General features: G+C 40.4%; 1 protein-coding gene across 1 annotated transcript in view; it reads right to left on the bottom strand.

Annotated features, from left to right (window-relative positions):
• Positions 1-3,483: 3,483 nt before the first annotated feature.
• The window catches only part of ddhd1b (DDHD domain containing 1b), a 28,941-nt gene continuing 9,338 nt past the window's right edge, over positions 3,484-23,086 (bottom strand). Inside the window, exons 6-13 of the mRNA XM_063495764.1 lie at positions 21,651-21,757; positions 19,444-19,700; positions 18,837-18,912; positions 13,980-14,129; positions 12,549-12,613; positions 12,215-12,393; positions 10,762-11,019; positions 3,484-7,904 (exon numbers count right to left, since the gene is read on the bottom strand). Of these exons, the coding sequence (XP_063351834.1) occupies positions 7,720-7,904; positions 10,762-11,019; positions 12,215-12,393; positions 12,549-12,613; positions 13,980-14,129; positions 18,837-18,912; positions 19,444-19,700; positions 21,651-21,757 (1,277 nt within the window). The 3' untranslated portion in view covers positions 3,484-7,719. The remainder of the gene's footprint in view (positions 7,905-10,761; positions 11,020-12,214; positions 12,394-12,548; positions 12,614-13,979; positions 14,130-18,836; positions 18,913-19,443; positions 19,701-21,650; positions 21,758-23,086) is intronic.

Here is a 23,086-nt window from a genome sequence, read left to right on the forward strand (position 1 = left end):
CGGCGTGAAACCCACTCCCCAGTGCACTCCCTCGCAAAGTGTCCTGGCTGCTGACACCGGCGACAAATCACCGAGCCAGCCCGTGAAGGCCGAACACCTCTTCGGGGGTTCTGTAAAGAAACCACTGTCTCAGTGAGCTGATTTAACTGCTCTTGCTGGCGCTTTAGGAGTTCCTTTAGCTCACGCCACTCAGACTCGGGTGTACCAACAGGAGCAGACCTAGGGCTAGTATGCACCCCACACTGAAAACCATACGCTGATGGGTGGGAATAGCCACGGTCGCGAACACCGCCTGAAAACCCTTCTCTCTCCCATCTAATTGCTTCCCCGCGCACCTCTAACAAGGTGGCAGTAGGCACACAGCGAACATATTGTTCTGCGGAGAGCACTGTCAACAACATGTTCTACAAACTGGTCTCGGAGCAACACTTCTGCATTACGCATGCCATCAGGTGCACTTTGTTTTACTTGCTCCATCAGAGCCATTAGTGCTAAGGAAAACTCCTGCAAAGTCTCTCCCTCCCGCTGTCTCCTCGAAAAGAAAGCCTGCTGCAGAGTGACATAGGACTGCGCATTACCATACAGTTCCTTTAAAATGGTCAACACCTGAGCAGGATCCCCTCGCTCTGAATTAGGGCGGAATTTGATCTCCTCCCTTGCTTCTCCCTCTAAATGGTCAAAAATAAAGAACGCTTGATCAGCAACAGACAGGTGCCGGGCACGCATGCACGCTTGAACCTCTTCGACCCATTCAGCTATATTGATGCCCGTTCTGCCATTGAACATGGGACATTTACGGTCCCTAGGCACCACCACCAAACGCTCTGTGACGGCGGCCTGGCTACCAACATTTGGTATGCAACCAGCTGGTGTGAAGGAGGCCGACGCGGCACCACCACCAGACTCCAGCACAGCGCCCCTATCCCGGTGCAATTGCTCATTATCTGCTTTTAACTGCGCTACCAAGTCTTTAAGTTGTTGCAATTCTTCCTCCATAATAAATTTTAGACCAAAAACAGGGAAAATTAAATCAGCAAGGTGCTAAAATCATATTACTCTTCCTCCTAAACCTGGATACTGCTGTCTTGTCTATAATCACACACTTAAAAAAAATAGAGCCTTCAAACAGGTAAACTATGCTCTCTACAAAAATAAAACAATTTACAAGACCAAACGTCTACCTCAAATGTGCATCCTGTCGACCAACGCCAAGTATATGACCCCTAGGTGCCGTTGTCATTTGATTATTTCTTTTATAACCCCGCCGACCACTTGGTCACATTGTCATGACTGTATTTGAAGTTATTTTTATTTTTGTATGATACCTGATTTATATGGAATATGGCTGAAGTAAACTAAAGTCTAAAATGCTTAGTCAGTCATTTGTTTAATAGTAATTTAACATTATATAATTCACATCTAAAACTGAATTGTAAGTTTAAATGGTTTAAAAGCATGTAGAATAGCATATGTAGTCAAGTATATTTCTCCTTTTTTTTATCAAGAAGCAAAGACAAAAAAGAAAAAAAAAAAAGGAAACAGGGCAGGGTTCGGTGGTTAAATCATCTGTCCCCACCAGTGTTGGTCAAGTTACTTGAAAAAAGTAATCAGTTACTAATTACTGATTACTTCCCCCAAAAAGTAATCCCGTCACTTTACTGATTACTTATTTTCAAAAGTAATTAATTACTTAGTTACTTAGTTACTTTTTAAAAACACGATTTACAACCTGAATAGGTGATAAAGCGATAGATCTTTCAGCCCAATTCTACTTTTTCTGCATAATCCATCATACAAAATGTAATCAAATGGAAACGTCTCTTTTTAAAACTTTAAACTTTAAATCTTTTAACTTTATGCATCAAGCAAAAACTTAATTATATGCAACATTCTCTGACTGGAAGAAATTTGTTTAACATTTAAACCTATTTTCTGCACATTCCAGCATATAAAATAAAATATTTTTTTGTATTTACACTCACTCTTTCAAATAAATGCAAGTAAAACACAGCAGAAAATAAATAAAATCAAAGACTAGCGGTCCTGTTGCTCTATTTTCACCTATAAAGCAGGAGTGGGTTAGGCGGAGGTTTACCCTGGTGCAGGTGTGCCGCAGCGGTCAGTTGAAGACTCCGCGAGTTTCTCTGTGAATTTCCCATTACGTCGTAGCGCACTCGCTGCTTGCTTGGAAGTTTAGGGGGTTTTTTCGCTGTAAAAAGAAGTTTTCTTCCCAGGCACAACGGACACTAATGTTTTTGTCACTTTTTATGCAATCAAACTCAAAATACGGTCAGTACTTCCATGCTTTAAACGCTGCATGCTATACTCTCTCCCGCACTCGATATGTTATGATTTGCACACAGCTGTTGTCACGAACGTCGCACTCGCTTACGTCACTGTCATGAGACATTCTCGTAAAAAATCACGGTTTTAGTAACGCAGTAACGCAGCGTTCCTACGTGAAAGTAACGGTAATCTAATTACCGTTTTTGCAATAGTAATCCCTTACATTACTCGTTACTTGAAAAAAGTAATCAGATTAGAGTAAAGCGTTACTGCCCATCTCTGGTCCCCACCAATGCCAAAACCAAATCTACTCCCTGGGAGATAGTGTCTGTCTCCCGAATCCAAACTGGAAGCTGGTTCCATAGAAGAATGAGTCTGAATGAGATTCCGATTTCATTGCTGTATATCCTGGTGGTGTGGATCAGTGAATCAATGTCCCATTCACTCTTGGGGTACAGCTTGATGTCATCCATGTAGAGGAGGTGGCTGACAATTGCTCCAGTCGGGATCCATAGCCATACTCATCAATGATCTCACTAATGCTATGTAGAACAGCAGTGAGGACAGAGTATGTCCTTGGTCGATCCTGCATTTGATGGTGACTTGTGCTATTTTCTTGAAGTTGGACTCTAGTGTTGTTCACCACATCCCCATTGAGTTCCCGATGAAGGATCTAAAGGTCCTGTTGACCTCGTATAGTTTGAGGCATTCCAGGATCTACGTGCGGGGCATTGAGTGATAGGCCTTGCTGTACCTGGGTTGACAGCACTAGCTGGTGTTTCGCTCCTCTAGTATTCTTTTAGTATTCCTACCAATTCCTTTCTGTGTCCTGCTCATTTTTTTAGCCATGTGCCTGTTCATCTTTGCCGCTATATATGTAAAACATTTTTGATATGGTGAGCGAGACATATTGTGTTGGACATATAACATAGATTAGTAATAACTAAAGTTGCTTTTGTTGTTGTTGTTTCTGTCCAAAAAATGGTTTGAACAGGGTTAAACATTTCAAGCAGATTAATATAATTTTTATTTAAAAATTCTCCCTTATCATTTATTACACCCATAATAGTATGTGCTAAATCAGAAGTGTGTTCTGCATATGCAAATTAAATCTTTCACAATGTAAAATGAAGACCAGAGAAAGAAGTGTATGTTCCTGGTTTTTTTAATCATAAAATGGAAGAAAAAAAACCCAAGAATCTAATAAGAGCCACATCAATCATGAAGGAACTGTACAATGTACGCAGAAGTGGGAAGCTAGACAGAAACATGGTGTTAGCTACACTTCTCATTTCATCAGCTGCAAAGTAACATTTGACATAACTACATTTATTTAAAAAAAAAAAAAAAAAAAGACTGAAAAAGATGTCACTGTACAAAATGTAAACAGTATCGTTGATGGGTCCAAAAGACATATTCTGTTTCTGAATGTGATATGGAAACCTTTTAATTCTCAATATTGTTAGAGTTTTCATTTTGCTTCCAGGGTAATGCAGAAAAGGAGAAAGGCCTCCAGTCACATTCCAACGCAAAAGATACCCGCAGCAGAGGGGACCACCATCGGCATCAGTGATAGTTAAGGGGCAGTCTGCCACCCAGTACTGTTAATAATGCAGTCTAATGATTCTATGATTTAAAGTCATACAGTATGTATCATCATGCATCATTCATGAAAACCGTCTTCATTTACCATGTATCCTTGCTATGCTACCTTTTACAGCAATGCAGAGTATTTGGCCACCCCACATCATCAGACATTTAAGGCCTTTTCCTAACAATTTTTAGAAAACATAATATTTCATGTCCAACATATTTGATATTAGGTCTGATTTTATTCAATATTAAACTGATGATGAAAACATCACTATATTTTTACAAACATTTAAAATAATAGTACATTTGAATCCAAGGGTACTTTTTGTAGGTTTTGGTATTCAAAAAAAATTGACAAGCTGACTGGACTTTTTAAGGTACAAGCTAAAAATGCAAAAACAAACAAACAACAACCTATTCTCAAATTCAGAACTGTTCTACACACAGAAAGGATTTCATTAATAGAATTATCCTTACTGTGCAGAACCTAGACCTCTCTTGGTTGAAACTGTTTTTTTTTTGTTGTTGTTAGCTGTCTCCTAATTTTTGTAGGCCCCCAAATTCTCTACACCGATGCATATATAGGACATCACATATAATGGGTTTCAACTAAAAAACAAAAGTGCAAACACATATTACAAGGGATCAGTGAAAACAAGTTTAAAACATTTAACTGGCAGGTTAAACTTTTCTCTGAATTCTAATGTATGCATAGTACATTAGCAAATTTAGTGTCAGGTGTTAGTGTCAGCTTCTCTGCATGCTTGTGTCTTTACAGTTCAGCTAATGTACATGGCACATCTCCATTGAATGCTTTGAGTTAGGTAAAGTGGCCTTTAAGAAAATTGTTTAAAATTGAATTGGTGCACAAAGCTATTCTCTGGGTAACACAGAATCTACAAACAGGTTTTAGTTTTTACTAATATATAGACTCACACTAGGCATTGATGTAATTCACTGTTATATTTTGCCTTTTTGCCTCTGTTCTGATAGAAGGGTCATTTTTGTATATTATAATTTCATTTTTATTTTATAAATATATATTTTCATATTTTTATTTATTATATTTTATGCAATAGTACTGATTACAGTGAGGATTCAAGCTGTATCACCTCCAAGGCAACTCACAAATATTTTGCAGCCAGTTACGCCATTAGTGACACAAACAGTATTCACTTTCAACATGATAATAAAACACCCAGGCTGCTATAACATTAAGTTACTTTTTTTTTCTTAAATAATAAAGGACGAACTTTTGTGGCTGCAGTTATTTCTCCTGCCCATATTGACCATGAAGTCCTTTTAATTGTGGCTCCTTTTACAGTAGCAATTCTGACATGGTTAATCTAAACTTGACGCATTAAATGATGGTGATGTAGGCCAGCACAAAAGAACAAAAACATGTGCATCTCACAATTTTCCACATAAGACAACAGAACAAACTTTCCTAGGCTTGTGACAGCTGCATGTGCAGCAACACAGCTGAAGTTGGGCAAAACAAAATGCATTCTGGGATGCTTATATACAGGAAGAGCTGATTGGGCCATACCAAGTGTACCTCTTACATGGGGGAGAATATATAATTAATTTTAAGTTGTATATTTTCTTTGACTTATGAGTTGTCTATTTACTTTGTATTCTGTTGAGTATTATTGATTTGAAGAGGTTATTAAACTAACAGTTATTTTGTTTTGTTTGGTGTTACATAATTTGTTAGTATTTGTTATTACCTTATGTGTCATCCTGGACTGATCGGCCAGTAGTTATGTCCCCTGTGTTTGTTGTGTGTTGGGGCAGTTATAACGGGGTAAATCAAACCTACAGATGGGCAAAGTGAGACTTTGTGAAACACTGAAACACTCAAAGCATTTGTGCCAGAGTTGTATTGAGGCTTTGAAACAATCTGAAACCCGTCTCCATGATGACATCTGCTGGCCAACTTTCACTACACCAGTACACTACACTGGCACAGACAAGCTCTGCACAATTCCAAACAAAGCTACTTATTATACCAGACTGTAAATAATTATGATCAACACATATTTTGGAGGCCAGAAAAATATTGGGACCGTTAAAGATGGGTGGCAGCCTGTGACTATAGTGATCGGTGTACTTCAGCAAAATTCTTCCTCTGTTAATAGTCATGTTGCTTTCAGCAACTTAATTTACAAAGTAAATCATTCTGAGAAAAGACTGCTGTGTTTACTGGAATAACCACAGAGGTTTCCAGCTGTCTGGAGCTCAGTCTGTCTCATTTTTTCCTCAAAGCCTTCAAACTTTGGATGTCTTTGGTTGATTTTGAAGCTTTCCAGGTGTTAGTGTCTGCTTCGTGCTAGAAGCCCCCAGTCTCTGTCTTGATGCTAGTAATCATTCAAAAGAGGTCTTTACATATTATGTATATATCTATATAATATTGGATTGATTACACTATAGATTCCAGTGTTTAATTGAAATAATAGTATCATAAATATTAATTCAGTAATTACAAATGACTCAGATTCTTGAAGCATTGGGATCCCGGTGCTTTGTAATGCCTAGAAGGAGCAGGTTTGGCACCGGTTGAAATTGGGGTGAAGTGCACCAAACCTTGTTTAGTTGTGGTCATGTGACCCAGGTGTTTTGAACCATGCTTTGGAGCAGTGTTTCAAAACATCTGCACTTCACAAGCTTGACACAGTGTCGAAACACCATTTCCTCTCCGGTTTATGGGATATCTGCTTTAAGGCACACATTTGTAAAACTACCTTCTCCCACACCAACTACAGGGGCCTGGCTAGGTACAGGTTTTTCAAGGGTGCAGTGCTGGGTCTCCAAAACTACAAACAGGCTACATTTAGTATCGCTATTACAAAAGGAGGAGGAACCATTAAAGAAGCCATGCTACACATATATTCGGTGCAAAGGAGGTGGAACTATACAGCAGTGAACCAACAACAAGCCGCCATCAGAGGGTTAGTGGTTAGAGTGATGTTATTTTAATTTTAATTTATATAGTACCAAATTACAACAACAGTCTCCTCAAGGATTTATGAGATTGGTGGTCTTTAGGTCCCCAAGCATAATTCTGTCATGGAAATCCCTGCATGGTTCAGGAACACTTCCAGAAATCACTGTCTGAACATCTACATATCCAGATTAAAGCTCTATTATGCAAAAAAGAAGCCATATGTGAACATGATCACTTTTCTCTGGGTCAAAGCTCAGAGAAGACAGTCTCAGTCTGTTCTTTGTCTCAGAATGGACAAAATAGAAAAACGTTCTGTGAACACACAACAGAAATTTGAAATTGTTTTTGGAAAACATGAATACCTCAGGACTAACGATAAGAGGCGTCACCCAGCTTGTTATCAGCACTCAGTTAAAAGCCTGCATTTCTGATGGTACAGGGGTTCATTTGTGCCTATGTAATTGGCAACCTGTGTATCTGGGAAGGCACCAGCAATGCTGAAATGTATATAGAGGTTTTAGAGCAATACAACATAGATCTAACAGACAAGAATGAGGCAGCATTCCTCTCACAGAAGTCCAGCTACAACAAACCTTTGCAGAAAAGGTAGTGGTGCACAGTGGTAAACGTGAAACTGTGCAAACTTTTTTGAGACTTGGTTACAATAAAATTAAAAAGGCCTTGGTTTTTTTATGGTAAATTTTCTCAGCGTTAACATCTGATATGTTTTCTTTGTTGCATTGTGAATAAAACGGGATTTGAAATTTGAAAATTCTGTTTTCATTTACATTTTATACAGCATCCCAACATTTTTGAAATTGAATTTGGATTTCAAAAGTTGGAAAAAGAAAGTAAATTGACTCAGGTGTACAGGTCCCACTCTCACTTTGCACTTATGTGGTGTCTGAGTTGTCTTCAGCAGGTTCAGGAAGCTCATGTTGTCTGTACATAAAGGTGAGGAGAAACAGAGCCACATCATAAGAGCACCAATAGGCTGTATGTGAAGTCACAGCTGACCAATAGCGGCTTTCTACTAATCCCTCCCGCAGCTCGAAGTCAATGCGTCTCTCCAATTCCACTGCAACAGAAGAAATGCCATATTAGGATGTAAGATCATGTGAGCCAGGCTGGTGCTGAATACTCATACTGAAGAAGTTCATTTGACTTTTTTTCACTATGCAACATGTGGTTTCCATTTCAGTTTACTGGAGCAATAAAATTTCTACTTTTGGCCTAAACTCTTACTATTAACCAGACATTGAATATTTTGTAGGTATGCATTAGTAAACTACAGTAGATCATAAAACATATTTATAAATACCGAATGTACGCATACATTTGTAACCACCAACCTTTCTTTCTCATCAAAAAATTGAATAGAATAGCCCTTTATTGTCATTGTACATGTACAACAAAATTGTGGGTGCACAAAACCAGCTGTGCAGGAATAAAATATAAATAGCAGACAGCAGGAATAAATAACAAAGAGGAGAAATGTATACAATCAAGAGGAATATATAAAAAGCAAGAGAGTGCTTGGAAGTACTGCAAAGAAAAAATACTTCTGAAGACAGTCCGTGTGTGTGTGTGGCCTGACTGATGGGGGTTACTCAGACTATGGCTCAGATTAGTGAGGTGGGTGGGGTGTGGGGGAGCCAAGGAGAAGGAGCTGTTTGTGAGTCTTGAGGTGTGGGACCTGACCAGAGGGCGGCAGGTTGAACAGGTAGTGGGCGGGGTGTAAAGGGTCACCTGTGATGGCCCTAGTTTTCTTGAGACAGGAGGAGCTGGCGATGGCCTCCAGGGGTGGCAGAGGGCAGCCAATGATTTTTTGGGCAGTGTTAATTAACCTCTGTGCAGCCTTTTTTTTTCTCAGTTGTGGCCCCTGCATACCAGACACCCATGCAGAGCACAATCTCCACTAAGGAGTGGTAGAAGGCCAGCAGCAGCTTCTGGTCCAGGTTACTCTTCCTCGGGACACAGAGGCAGTGCAGCTGCTGCTTGGCCTTGTTTACCAGGGCGATGATGTTGTGGGTCCAGGTGAGATCGGCGGAGATGTGAGTGCCCAGAAACCTGAAGGTGGAGACAGATTACACCTATATTCCATTTATGATGCAAGGGAATTGGACCTCCCCTCCGCGAATTGCTACCTTATCATGTTGGAGGGATTTGTGTGTCCCAGGGATCCCAGGGGCTATGTTGTCTGGGGGCTTTTTGCCCTCTGGTAGGGTTTCCGATGGCAAATTGTCTGGTCCCTCCCACAGGACCAAAGAGCAATTCAGAAGACCCTTATAAGAAGACCATCGAGGGAACAGTTCACCCTGCCCAGGATAGGGTTACCGGGGCCCCGCCCTGGAGCCAGGCCCGGGGAGGGTGCCCGAGGGTCCTGGGGCCTGGCTGGGCACAGCCAGAAAAAGGGACATGGACCCATCTTCCTGCAGGCCCACCACCCGCACAAGGCACCGTAGGGGTCGTGTGACTTGTGAGCCGGGTGGCGGCGAGGAGCGTAGGACCTGGGTGTGTCTGCTTTGGGGTGTCTGCTTTTCGCGGATGATGTGGTTCTGTTGGCTTCATCGGGTGATGGCCTCCAGCTCGCTTTGGAATGGTTTGCAGCCGAGTGTGAAGCGGTGGGAATGAGAATCAGCACCTCCAAATCTGAGGCCATGGTCCTCAGTCAGAAAAGGGTGGAGTGCCCACTCCGGGTCAGCGATGAGTTCTTGCCCCAAGTGGAAGAGTTTAAGTATCTTGGGGTGTTGTTCACAAGTGACGGGAGGAGGAGCAAGAGATTGACAGACTGATTTGTGCTGCGGCTGCAGTGATGCGGACACTGTACCAGTCGCCTATGGTCATGAGCTGTGGGTCGTGACTGAAAGAACGAGACCGTGGATAAAAGGGGCGGAAATGGGCTTCCTCCGAAGGGTGGCTGGCCTCTCCCTTAGAGATAGGGTGAGAAGTTCGGCCATCCGAGAGGAGCTCAGAGTAGAGCCGCTGCTCCTTCACATCGAAAGGAGCTAGTTGAGGTGGTGCTTCTTTTACATGTGTGTGTACCCTCTTTTTCCCTTCAGGCTTAGAGGGGACATTTTCTGCCGGGTGTTGTAGGGTCCTGATTACTCCAAGTTCGTGTTCCAGAGGGTGGTGGGAGTCAAAGAGGAGGTATTGGTCCATGTGTGTGGGCTTCCAGTAAACTTCAGTGTTGAGGTTTCCATTCTCTTCAATATGCACGGCACACAGGAATGGCAACCTGTTATCATTTATGTCTTCCCTGGTGAACTTTATGTTTTATCCACAGAATTAATGTCTGCGGTGAAGGATCCAAGAAGTATAATCCTTCACAGCTCACATCACTGGAGGTTTCCTCCTGTTATGAGGATTTTCTACCCACTGTTGCTTGCTCGTAGGCGGGTCATGTGATTGTTGAGGTTTCTTTCTGATACTGGAGGATCTTTACAATATAAAACACCTTGAAGCAACTGTTGTTAGGAAATGGCACTATATACATAGAACTGAACTGAACTGACTTAACAGAACAAACATGATTTTGACTCACAAAAAAGTTTCTGAAAAATGATTACAGGGAGATAAAAGAAATGGTAAATGGGCTGGTTCTTATATAGTACTCTTTTACTCAAGCACTTTATACATGTCTCATTCATCCATTTACTACTCTCTACTTGTAGAGGTTATAGCTAAGTACTTTCTAATTATCATTCACACAGATTCTGTGTGACACACACATTCTGATGAATGCATCAGGAGCAACTCAGAGTTCTTGCCCAAGGATGCTTTAGCATTCAGACTCAGCCTGGGAGCAGCCTGGGATTGAACTACCAGCCTTCTAATTAGTGAATGATCTGCTCTACCCCCTGAAGAGCAGCCACGTTGGTTTAAGATCTTAATAACCACAGCAAATCATAGATGCTTTACTTTACAGCACTTACATGAGGTGATGTCCATGACAGCTGAGGTGGACTGGGACATGGCAGGCTCCACCTCCCTCCTCTCCTCCATTATTTGTTTGTCCTTGTCTTCTTTCTCTGCCATTGCTACTTCTTCCTCTCCTGTTCCCACATTTTTTACGTCAGCAGTCCCACTCTCAGAATCTGATGGCTCCTCCTCCACTCCACCCACCTGGCCGCTGGAACGGGAAAAGCGGGAAAATAGGATTCCTCCAATTCCCTTTCCGAGACTTGCAGCACCTTAGGGGTAATTAGATTTATGCATTAGATCATCTTATTTTGTATTCCTAATCTAAAGTTCTTCATTAACAATATTTACTGTGTTCAAAAAAGTTGTGTGTCTTCTGCCCTTTTCTTCTTTCAACTGCTCCCTTTTGGGGTTTTCTGGATACCCACAACCAAGGTATTGGGCAGTAATGGGAAAAGCTGGATTGATGCACCAACCGTATTAATTCTCATGTTTTTCAAAGCCTCAGGGAGTCACTCGAAGGGGGCAAAAGGGCAACAGGTTCAAGATCCTTGTCTATGGACCACAACTGTGGCAGCAAAACTTCCACTACTTCATAGAGGCAAAGGATCTCCTCTCTGTAAGGTCAAAGATTTACAATAAAAATCTTCGTGTTCTAAAAAGATTTGCCTTAAATGTAATTTTCCCTTTAAATTTAAGGGAAATTTTTAGTCTTCCCTAAAACTACTTTTTACCCATCTGCAGTTAATGTGGGGTGTGCAGTTACAAGTAGCAACCGGTGAATTGTGTGATGTGACAGTGTTTTCTACTCTTACTTTAAATGCTTTTTATCTATCAGGCACACACATTTAGATATCAACAGATACTTCTAAATCAAGATTTAGCATCTTGCCCAGCAACACTTGCAGCTTAGATGAGCTAGGCATCAAAGTACTCAACAGCCCATTCTATCTCCTTAGCAACCGCCTTTATGTTTTAATCCATCCACAAAAACAAAAAGGATAGCATCGGCAAATGTTAATAAAGAAAACAGATGTCACCTTGAAATGTTTGTTTTTAGCGTTCTAGTGCTCTACAAATTTCATGACCTAAAAACGCTTGGCTTCTCTCATCTTAAATTTTTGGGAGCTTAGTGGAGTATAGTTCTAACAGTATTAGAAGCAGTACCTCTATATCTGCTGTGTAATATCAAATGTCTTTTATCCAGTTAAAGTTACTCTCCAGAGCTAATTGCTTCTATTGATTTGTTTAGACCCTGTTTACTGCCCAGTGCTGGGCCTGCTACAATATCAGCAGCTCAAGCATCTTCTGTTTCTCTCAGCTTACATCAGCTGATTTTACTTGGCGTTCATATCCATTTCATATATTATTATTTCACTAAACTGATTTTTAAACTTGAGAAGTTAAAAAAATCACATATATATAATGTTCTCCTATCATCTATGACTCTATTGCCGTAATCCTCACCCATGATGCTGGCCTTGCCCAGGCTGGTGATTGACTCTCCATAGTGCCGCCGGGGCTGGGGGGGAGACGTGCAAGGGCTAGGGATGCTCTCTGAATCTGAGACAGACACAGTCTCCTTCAGGGGATTGAGCAGCGTGGGCCTGATCAGATCATACGGTGCTGGGTTGGTAGTGTTGTACCTGCACATCACATCAACCTCTGCTCAATGAAACATTTCGTCCTTACTTAAATGACATGATAGTTATTACTACACACAAAACCAAAAAGTTTATTTCATTCCAGCCTTTAAAGCTGGAAAACATCTTTTATATACAAGACACTTGACATTTCTTACCAGTGGATCTGAACAGGTGCAATGTTACTGTAGTGCTTTAAGATTAGAGGCTCCAGTCTGTACGCCTGAAACAAACAAATGTTTAAACTCATTAGGTATTTTAAAGACACAATTTAATCATGACTGTAAGCTTGTCTTTAAATTCTTTAAATTTAAATTAGTGTAATACTACCGTAACTTTTTGTAACATTATCTTTGTCAGTATTCATTGAACAAGATATGAATAGCTTGATCATTAAAATAGGTACTTATTATCTCAGCAGGTTAATAAGATACATAACTGTGGAGCTTCAGCCACAACAGCTCCCACTTTGGACCCATGATACAGACATCCTCTCTACTTTTAATATTTGGCTTCAAACGTTCCTTTTTGCTAAAGCATATTTGAATTTGAATTTATTTATTTAAAAGGGACAGTGCAGTTTAACATAGTCCAAGTACAAAACATGAAACTGATGTAACGCACATAAGTTTACAGCTATTGCTAATTTTCAACAATTGTCCCTTGTTGGGATTACAATCAACATAGATACATTTTACAATAAAACATACATTTTCATAAAACCAAAATACACCATAAATACAATTACAATTAATAGATAATTAATTAATTAATAATTAATTACAATTAAAATAAAATTAAAAATCATTAGTTAAAATTACTACATCTCTGATTTCCCTTTAACCAAACTTTAACCTTCAATGTAAAGGATCTGATGTCTGTAATCAATTTGCTTTCGGTTGGAAGTGTGTTCCACAGATGGCAAGCCTTTATGGAAAAAGCTGATATAGTTAGGGTTGGATCAGATGACCCTGAATCTTCCTTTAGTTGTGCTGCAATAGTTTCTTTTTCACTCACCAGTCTGCATTTAATTATTAGTTATTATTAATCTCTGGCCAAACCAACCCAACGTTATTTATAAAGCGCTTTAAAACAGCAAGTGCTGACTTATATGTTTAACTGCTTAACATTAAAGACAGAATAAAAAATAAAGTAAAATAAATTGTGTGTGTGTGTGTGTATATATATATATATATATATATATTCCTCAACATCTGACATGGTCCACGTCAGATGTTGAGGAACCAGGGCACCTTGATGAGAAAAGAAATGGGTGTGACTTTTAATTTTTAATCTGTGGCATTCTTCCACGGCCTGTCTTCAACTTGTCTTCTTACACTCACCCCAACTGGTCACAGCAGATGGCTGCCCCTCCCTGAGCCTTGTTCTGCTGCTGTTTTCTTTCTGTGTTAAAAGGGCATTTTTTCTGCCCACTGTCACCGAAGTGCTTGATCATAGGGGGTCATCTGATTGTTGAGGTTTCTCTGTATTGTTGTTGGGTCTTTACTTACAATATAAAGTGCTTTTAGGCGACTGTTGTTGTGATTTGTCGCTGTATAAATAAAACTGAACTGAAATGAATGACTCACCACAGGGTCCGTAGGGTGGAATATGTTAAAGAGGCGATTGCAGATAGATTTTGGAAGGATGTGGTCCTGCATGCCATTGTTTCCAGGACGGATTCCTCGCAATGCTAAGAATACAGCCAGAGGAGACCCCATGCAGAAGAAATTCTCTACCTGCAATACAGAGAAGAGGGTATCATTAGAGATATTAGAGATATAGTCATTGCTCCTCACAGGCATTTAGTGGCAGGTCTACACTTCAAGTGAAGCTCCCTCAGATTGTGATTCTGTGAGCATTTGACGTGCTAGGAATGTTTGTACTTTAAATATGAAGGCCGATTTATACAACAATGTTTTTAGGCTGAAATACAGGGAGACTATATCTGCAATCAGATCTATGACAAAAGATGAATAGAATGGCATAATAGCAACCCATCATTTTTGATATGTGGTTCACATTTTGTCACACTTTAATGTTTCAGATCATCAAACAATGTTAGTATTAGACAAAGTTAATTTCAGTAAATATTAATTTTTTAAATGATGATTTCATTCGGCACCAGGAAGCAGAGTTGCAGTCCTACATGACTCTTTGTGGCTTCTCTCCTCTTGTTATCCCCCCAAAACCCCATCCCCTTAGAGACTGTATCAGCTCCCAAACAAAAAAAAAACAAAAATCAGGAAAAAATTGCTTAGAATCACAAAGAGTACCTGAACGCTACATCCACAGAGGTTGATTATCTTGTTAATAATTTTATCTCCTCACTACGTATGACACTGGTTACTGTAGCTCCTGCGAAAAATAGAGCCTCAAATCAGAAGTACTTGACTCCCTTGAATAATTCTCAAACACGTAGCTAAAGCAGATAACTCTTAAGCTGTCACAAATTTAGAAGATAATCGTTTAGCCTGGAGAAATAGTTTGCTGCTTTATAAGAAAGCCCTCTGTAAAGCTAGAACATCTTGCTATTCATCACTGATTGAAGAAAATAAGAACAACCGTAGGTTTCTCTTCAGCACTGTAGCCAGGCCGACAAAAAGTCAGAGCTCTGTTGAGCCAACCATCCCTTTAACGTTAACTAGTAACGACGTCATAAACTTCTTCACAAATAAAATTTTAACCATAAATTAATTTGTAGTACTTTCCAGACTGATAGATGTTTTTGTTTCTTTTCTGTTTAGATCTTGAAATGATGTGTCCTTTTTTGGGCTCTTTCTACCTACTTCACTTTGTCAGACAGGTTCTATTTAAGTGACTTTGTGATTCAGTGGGTCTGACAATAATCGGGCCTGGGTGTCACTAGTGACTATGGAAGCCTGTAATTCAAAATTTCGAGTTATCTTTCTCAAAATTTCGACTCAATAACTCGAAATTTCGAGTTAGTGCTGCCAATCAGTAATCTGAGTGAATGACATCATTTCCTTGTTACCCAGAAGCTGAAGCCCTCAGCTACAAATGCTACAGCTAAGCTACCAGTATTGGAGCCAGTCATGAATGCACAGATTGCTGATTATTTACAGCGTGGCTTCACAAATGATGAAATCCTTGTGTTATTAGCGAACGTACTCTCGAAAGCACCAATTTGTTGCGATCCAGTTTTGAGTACGCATTCCATGTAGATTACTGATTGGCAGAGCTAACTCGAAACTTCGAGTTACTTTTCTCAAAATTTCGAGTTAATAAGTCGAAATTTCGAGTTAATCAGTCGAAACTTTAAGAAAACAAGTCGAAATTTTGAGTTAACAACTCAAAATTTAGAGCTGTGGATACTTTTTTTTGTGGTGGAAATGGGCTTCCATAAGTTAGATTGAAGTTGTCTTTCCATAAAATGTTGTTATTCACAGTTAATTTGTGATTTATTGAGGGGGATTACTTTTTCACACTGTGCCAGGTAGCTTTGGATAGTTTTTTCCCTTAATAAATGAAATCATCATATAAAACTGCATTTTGCATTTACTTGATTTATCTTTGTCTTGTATAAAAATGTGACACAATTCAGTGTGACAGCCAGTTTGCCATACATAAGAGTATTTTTTCTACCAAGTAAAGACATCAGAGTGTAAATTTGCAACACGAAATGACTGTCACAGATGATCCACAGTCCTTTTTGTACATGTTTGAAAATCATCACTTCATGAGCACCGAGCTGGGGCCTGCCGACCACCCTTCTGCCTATGTCCACCAGCTGAAAGATGCGGTTATGTGGTAGCTGCAAATAGGGAAGGCAGCTGGAGAACAACAGCTACAGGAGCTCGTCATCACGGAACAGTTTGTGAGGGATTGAGATGAGTGAATGAGATGTCACAGGCCAGTGAGCTCGAAGGCAGGTGGTTCTTAGCAGGTCGTCACTTTGGCTAAGAACCACCTTGCTGTGCATTTAGGGGAACACACTGAAGCTAACCAGGCTACCCATCTAATACCATGAACTGGACCTAAAGTCACTGTCCCTGCTTTACTGCCATTAGTCCAGTTGCCTGCTGGAACTGCACCCAGCTTGCCTTGGGCAGGAGTGCTTCAAGTATGGAGTGACCCTGTCACTTCTAAAAATAAGTGCCCTCATAGGTGATAGTGGTGGTGCTCATAGGTGGGGGTTGGCGGTGGTACAGGTCACTTCCAACACCCTTTCCCAGTCAGGGGGGCACCAAACAGTGTTCTGATCAAAATGCAAAGGGGATATACATTGTGCCATGATAGATTAGGACTACATTCAGTCCCTGACTCAAAGGGACCTGGTTCACGCATTTTAAGTGTGTAAATGGGGATGTTTACTGATATGCAGTAGCATCAATGTAAAATAGGTACAAAGGTAAAATGCCAGTAGTCCGATCCCATTGGCCACATATTTGGGTGCATGTGCACACTTAACCACATAAATCCAGCTCACATTCCAAAAGCACCTTTGTGCCCTTTACCACTTACGGAGGTCATGTTTGAACAAACTGGCATGGATTTCACTGGGTCGTTTCATCAAGCCATTTGTGATAAGTTCAGGTGGACTGTGCAATTCGATATTACAAAGCAGAGCAGAGTTTTAAGGCATCTCCCAGGTTGGAATGCTGAAAGAGATTCTGACATATTAGGGCACAGAGTTCATGTCATGCAACAGTGAAAGAAGAACTTCATAAGTATGTGTATTAAGGCTATTTTACGAGTATCATCTGCCTACTGACGGTCTAATGGAGTGACTGATTAAGACTCTAAAACTCATGATTTGTTAATTCATTTGTAACAAGGAAAACAAATGGGAATAATGGATGTATTCCCTGTTGTTTGTGTGAGCTTACCCAGGTCTCCCCAGGATTTTTGTCCCTTTGAACTGCTGTTCAATTGAAAACCTTTAAACCAGGATTTCATAATTACCTACAGAAAACTACGAGGATAGTTCAAAGCGTAAAACTTAAACTCAATACATTATGGACCTGAGAGCAAAACCTCACACTTTGGGTTGGTTGAAAACTTGCTCCAGGCCCAATGAACATCAACACCACCTGTACAACACAGGGGAAAAAAAGACAATTTATAATTTTCAGTGGGGCATAAAGTGCTTGTATTACTCCTTTCTTCCAGCACTAAAATTACTCAACAAGTGGTAAGACCCCTTTGAGATCACGCAACAATTGGGAGATGTTGACTATGACATGGTGCAAACAGACAGAATTCAGAGCAGAATTCAGAGCAACACAAATGTACACCTGTGCTGTTGGGTAAGGGCATGTGCCACCTCATTCTCCTTGAAGCATGGAGGGAGGGGGAGTCTGTTTCTCATCTGGCTCACCAGAGCCAGATGAATGACAGAGATGAGATGAGTCCTTTCTAATTACCTTTTTTAATCAGCCCAGAAGGCATGTGTTGCCAAGTTGCATCTTCCAGGTTACAATAATTTCATACAGCATCATGTTAAGACTTCCCAATGGTGACGGTTTGGTCAAGACTTTATAGATTGCCAGAACACAAAAAGTAGTTCTGAAAGAATTAAAACTAAATCTGGAAATGAAGGTAGTAGGAGTCATGGTGTAGTCCTATTGTTACTGTCATGAAGAGGGATGGGTCTATAAGGTTCTGTGTTGACTATTCCAAGGTGAATGCTGGTTTACAGTTTGCTGCCTACCTCATGCCCTGGATTGATGAGCTCCTTGAACAACTGGGCACCGCTCAATTTTTCATGACACTGGATTTACCCAAGGCCTTCCTGGCAGATTTCCTTATCTCCAGAGTCCAAGGAAAAATGCCTTGGTTTGGTGCCCCGGCCTGTTGCATCCCAGTACTACAAATGCTGCTTTCTACGAAGATTAAATGATCAGCCACAGAAAAACCTGAGCATAGCATGTGCAGTGGGTAAGCACAGTGCTGGAGCCCTTGAAGCAAGCTGGACTTACTCCCAGCCTGAAGAAGTGCAGGACTGGACAGAGGCAGGTGCACAATCTGGGATTCCCCTTGGGCAGTGGGCAAATATCCTCTCATGTGGACAAGATGGGATTGGCTTGTTACTATCAGAAGTTCATCCCACATTTCACGGATGTGAATAGCCCATGACTAAACACACCGAGAATGGTGGTCCATCTTGGGTCTGTTGGACCGATTGGTGCCAGATGGCTTTTTATAGGGTGAAAATAGCCCACTGGTGGAACCCCCTGAGCAACACCCCTAACCTCTCTGTCCCTTTTATTTCGCACATTGATGTGTTGAACAGAGCATTGGGGGCTTATTTTTTCCAGTGGGTATGTGAGGTTAACTCTCAATGGAACTCAGTGGTGGACAAACTAAAGCAGTGGGAATGAACACTCTCTATCCATGAGAGTATATTCCCAGAAAGTTTTATAATAAAGATCTGTGTGTGCAAATCTGCTCTGTTTGAGGAGAAACTGCTACACCATCTTTACCTTGAATTTCAAGGCGGGCACTGGAACACAAGACGAAGTCTGCAGACCCTGGAACTGATCCTCTAAGTCCCTCAACCTGGACAGGATGACGGATACCATTTATTATGCCAGTGTAAAGCAGTTGACATGACTTTCAGCCGAAAACATTCTAATACATAATGAAAAAACATGATGTTTTGAAAATTGCGACCCAAAAAATGTGTGAAAAATCTGAAACTGAATAAAATAAAACTGTTTCTCCAAGTCAATGACAAAACAATAGTGATATCTCTGACAGAGATTATCAAACTCTCAAGCTATATTTTATTGAGCATTGATCCTTATAAAGATATTTGTTCCCTACATTTTGAGCGGCTCCAAGCCATTCTGCTGGTGAAGGCCACTTAAACAAAGAGTTAACCTTTGTATTGTATTAATACACAAGTATTATACAATTATATTACACAAGTGATTAAATATTTCTCTGTCCCTTCCTATATAATGAAAAAATGTGGAAGAATAAAGAGGGTCTCTCATCAAACTCCTTTGTGCCATTAGGTACACTTTTTGCTGAAACAGATGGGGCCTCTGACTCCTTACCTGTTTCAGACAAAAGCCAGAGGAGTACCTGAGGCGCGTTAGTCTCAGTTGCTCCTGAAGGTGGTGCTTTTCATCAGTAGGCCAGTGGATCCGTGTATCCTCTGGGTCTAGGGCTTCTGGATGATGAAAGCGAACTGGATCCCAGCCTGTCATTATGTCAAAGGTGATGACGCAGCCCAGTGAGTGAGACACTATGGACACCTTCCCATTTTTCTCAAAGTCTGGGTTCCGTGAGCAGAAGAGTGAGTACAGACGATTCAGTTCCAGAGTCAATCCCCTGGTAATCTACACAAACAAAACAACAGCATGTATGCACAACACCATGAGATATAAGTTTAATTATGTCAATCAGATTCAAATAGATATGATTATATTTGATGTTTTAGGGTCATTTTGATCGGCCGGTAGACCAGTGCTGCATAGCCAGTCTGGATTACAAAATCTTAACCAGATTTTAAGTGTGACAAAGTTTGGTTTAGCCTAATGGGAGTAATGCTGAGTGCCAGCAGGGAAGCAGTTTATTTAACACACTGATCACATCCTTGATCAATTTAGAATCACCAATTAATCCAACATGCATGTCAAGAGTACCTGGAGGAAAGCCACACAACTTGCCACAGAAAGACCAGGCTTCACATCACAAACCACTGCACCAGCTCCCTGCAGCACCATATCAGTGAGGGGACAAAGGCTAGCCCTTAGGAACACGGTTTGTAGTGAGAATACTTATTTATTGTTATTGTTTATCATTTGTTAGCACATTGAAATAAAAGGTTAAAATATAAGTTTTATCGTTGTCATGTGTTGAGTGTGAGAAAAGTGAGGATCCAAATGCAGACATGCAGAGACTTACTGAGGTAAACTAAAAGTAAGGTGTTTTATTTAGCCGATTGCAAAAATGCATGTGAAACAAAGTGCAAAGGGAAACTGAAAACTATTAACTAAATTATTAAACTATTAAATCTGATATCAATAAAGCATTTGGGAAATCCATTAACTCCCTGCACTAAAGGGAAAATTAACTGGCACATGTAAGTGACACACTCTGTAAGCGAATCATGAGAAAGGTGGTGGATCAGCCCAAAACTACACAGGAGGAGCTTGTTGATGATATGAAGGCAGTCGGGACGACAGTCACAAAGGATTTCTCCATTAAGTACGAAGTCATGTTTTGCTTGGGGATCAAATTTATGTTTTTTTGGTTGGCGTAGGATTTTTTGTTGATATCCTGTCTTTTTTCATTAAACGAACCTACCATCAAAATAAGAGACTGGTCATTTCTCTTTAAGTGTAAATGTAACAACTTTGACTTACACTTTAACCTCAATAGCTCATCAGTTGGATCAGCCCACAATGGGCAATCTTTGCTCACCACGTGCATCAGTGAGACTTGTCTCCTCATGACCAAGTCGCTGGATCACCACCATTCCTTCCTTTTGACCACTTTCAATTGATACTGACCACTGCAAACTAGGAACACCTCACAAGAGCAGCAGTTTTGGAGATGCCCATTTTCAGCTGTGAGGACAAAATGTTCAATTGCTCACTATTATATCCCACCCACTAACAGGTGCCATGAAGAAGATACAAGAGCAGAAGCATGAACTAAACCTCTTCTGAGAACATGCATTTATATTTGCTTAAACCAAAGGGCAATTTGACTGCTACCACTGACAGTGTGTAACTATCCTTGTTCTTTGATTGTGATATATATATATATATATATATAGTCAGAAATCTCTGACTATATATATATATATATAGAGTCAGAGATTTCTGACTGGCAAAAGTACCTTCGCCAAGGTAAGCAGACTGTTGCTGATTATTATGTAGACTTCTGAATCTTAGCTGAGGAGGGCAGGCTGGGAAGAGAAAGACCCTCATTTTTACATGGATGAAGTAAAAATCTCAGAAGTGAATTCGCTGCCAAAGACTTTCTAATCTGTACTTGATTTATTGATACCTGAATGTGCATTAGGATCAGTGATCACATTCAGGTGCAGAGATGACTGCCAGACTCCCAGGATCCACCGACCTCCAAAAGTGCTTCCCCAGATGCTCTTTCTCTGTAAGTTCTTTCTATCTAACATTTAGAGAACTCCTTGGGGTTAGTGTCTTGCCCAAGGATATTGGAGAAGACGAGGATCGAACAACCAACTTTCTGATTAGTAAGCTGCTCTACCACCTGAGCTACAGCTACCCTAAATGTTGAAATGGTGGGGCTTTTTCACTCACCTCATCTCTGTACAGAGGACTTGTGTAGTACATGATGTCCATGGCACTGCTGTTCAACATGTCTCTTAGACCTCTAACCTTGTCTGGAGTGATGGAGTCCACTGTGTCTGTAGGAAGAACATCCAAATACATAAGACATGGTTGTCAGAAGTTCCCAGAGCAAAATGAATTACTTTTTAATGCTTCTGCATATTCTTGAGTAGACATTATGATTTTGGCTTGCAATGTATAGATATGGCAAAACTCAGTAGTATTGTCCTTCTGTCCAACATGAATATTAGCGAGTAAACCACAACAATGAAACCACTGACAGGTGAAGAGGATAGTACCATCATCAGCAAGTGTCAGGAACATTTTTCTCACCAGTGCTACTGACTTTATCCTCCTTGTTTTGTAGCATTCAACAGTACTACCCCCTTCTCCACTTTTGGTCCCTTTCGTTTGCTGCATTCACTTCTGTAGTTAAAAGTTGATTTTGGGGGAAAAATAAGTATGAGGAGGAAGTATAAGGATGATAGATGGATAGTTTTTCAGTGTCACTCTGAGAAAGGACGTTTCTAGTTTCAAAGATGTTGTGCAAATGGAAGAAAACAGTTGTACATATTTGTTTAGTTTAATATGTACATTGAAGGACATATACTGGTCAAAAAAGGTTCCTCACAGTGTTACTGGAGGCCAAGGTAATGCCATCCAGAGTAAGAATCTGGTTTCATATCCATATTTGTAAGCTCTTTAAGGCCAAGTGAATTCATCTCATGTAAACAATAACGTGGCGCACAGCGTGACGTGAAAAAAGGCACATACCTTTGACGTTGCGTGACGAACTCTGTATTCCTCGTCCAAACGTAAATGCAAAAAAGGAGTTTTAAAAAATCTGTTTTCGGTGATTCGAAATGCCGTGTACGTGTGGACGAAAGGCCCAAACACATAGAAACAGCTGCATTTTCAAAAATACCCATGGAGGTGTGGACAAAGCAGTGTTTGGGGGGGGGGGGTAGCCAAAAAAAGTTTGGGAACCACTGAATTAGGGAATTACAGGTATTTATGTCTTTAAGACATTCCTGCAGTTTAACTAATTGGTGTGCGTTATCTGGCTAGACAGAGTTGGGTGCCATCTGCATAGCAGTGAAAATGTATGCTATGCCTTCTGATGATATTGCCTAAGGAAGGCATGTATCATGTAAACAGAAATTGGTCCTAGCATTGAACCCTGTGGAACTCCATATTTAACACAGATGAGCTATCAAAGCAATCTGGGCTTGACAGAGCTGATCACCTCTATGCCACGCTGCATCGACACCATAAAGGATATTTCATGAGCTATAAGGTAATCATGGGCTGTAAGCTAATCATCAAAATAAAAAAAGGAAAAAGCTAAATATATTTATATTTAAATGTGATGAATTTCTTTTCACAATATTGTAATTCTTTATTTA

Source organism: Pelmatolapia mariae, linkage group LG15, assembly GCF_036321145.2.
Source record: "Pelmatolapia mariae isolate MD_Pm_ZW linkage group LG15, Pm_UMD_F_2, whole genome shotgun sequence".
Lineage (NCBI taxonomy): Eukaryota > Metazoa > Chordata > Actinopteri > Cichliformes > Cichlidae > Pelmatolapia > Pelmatolapia mariae.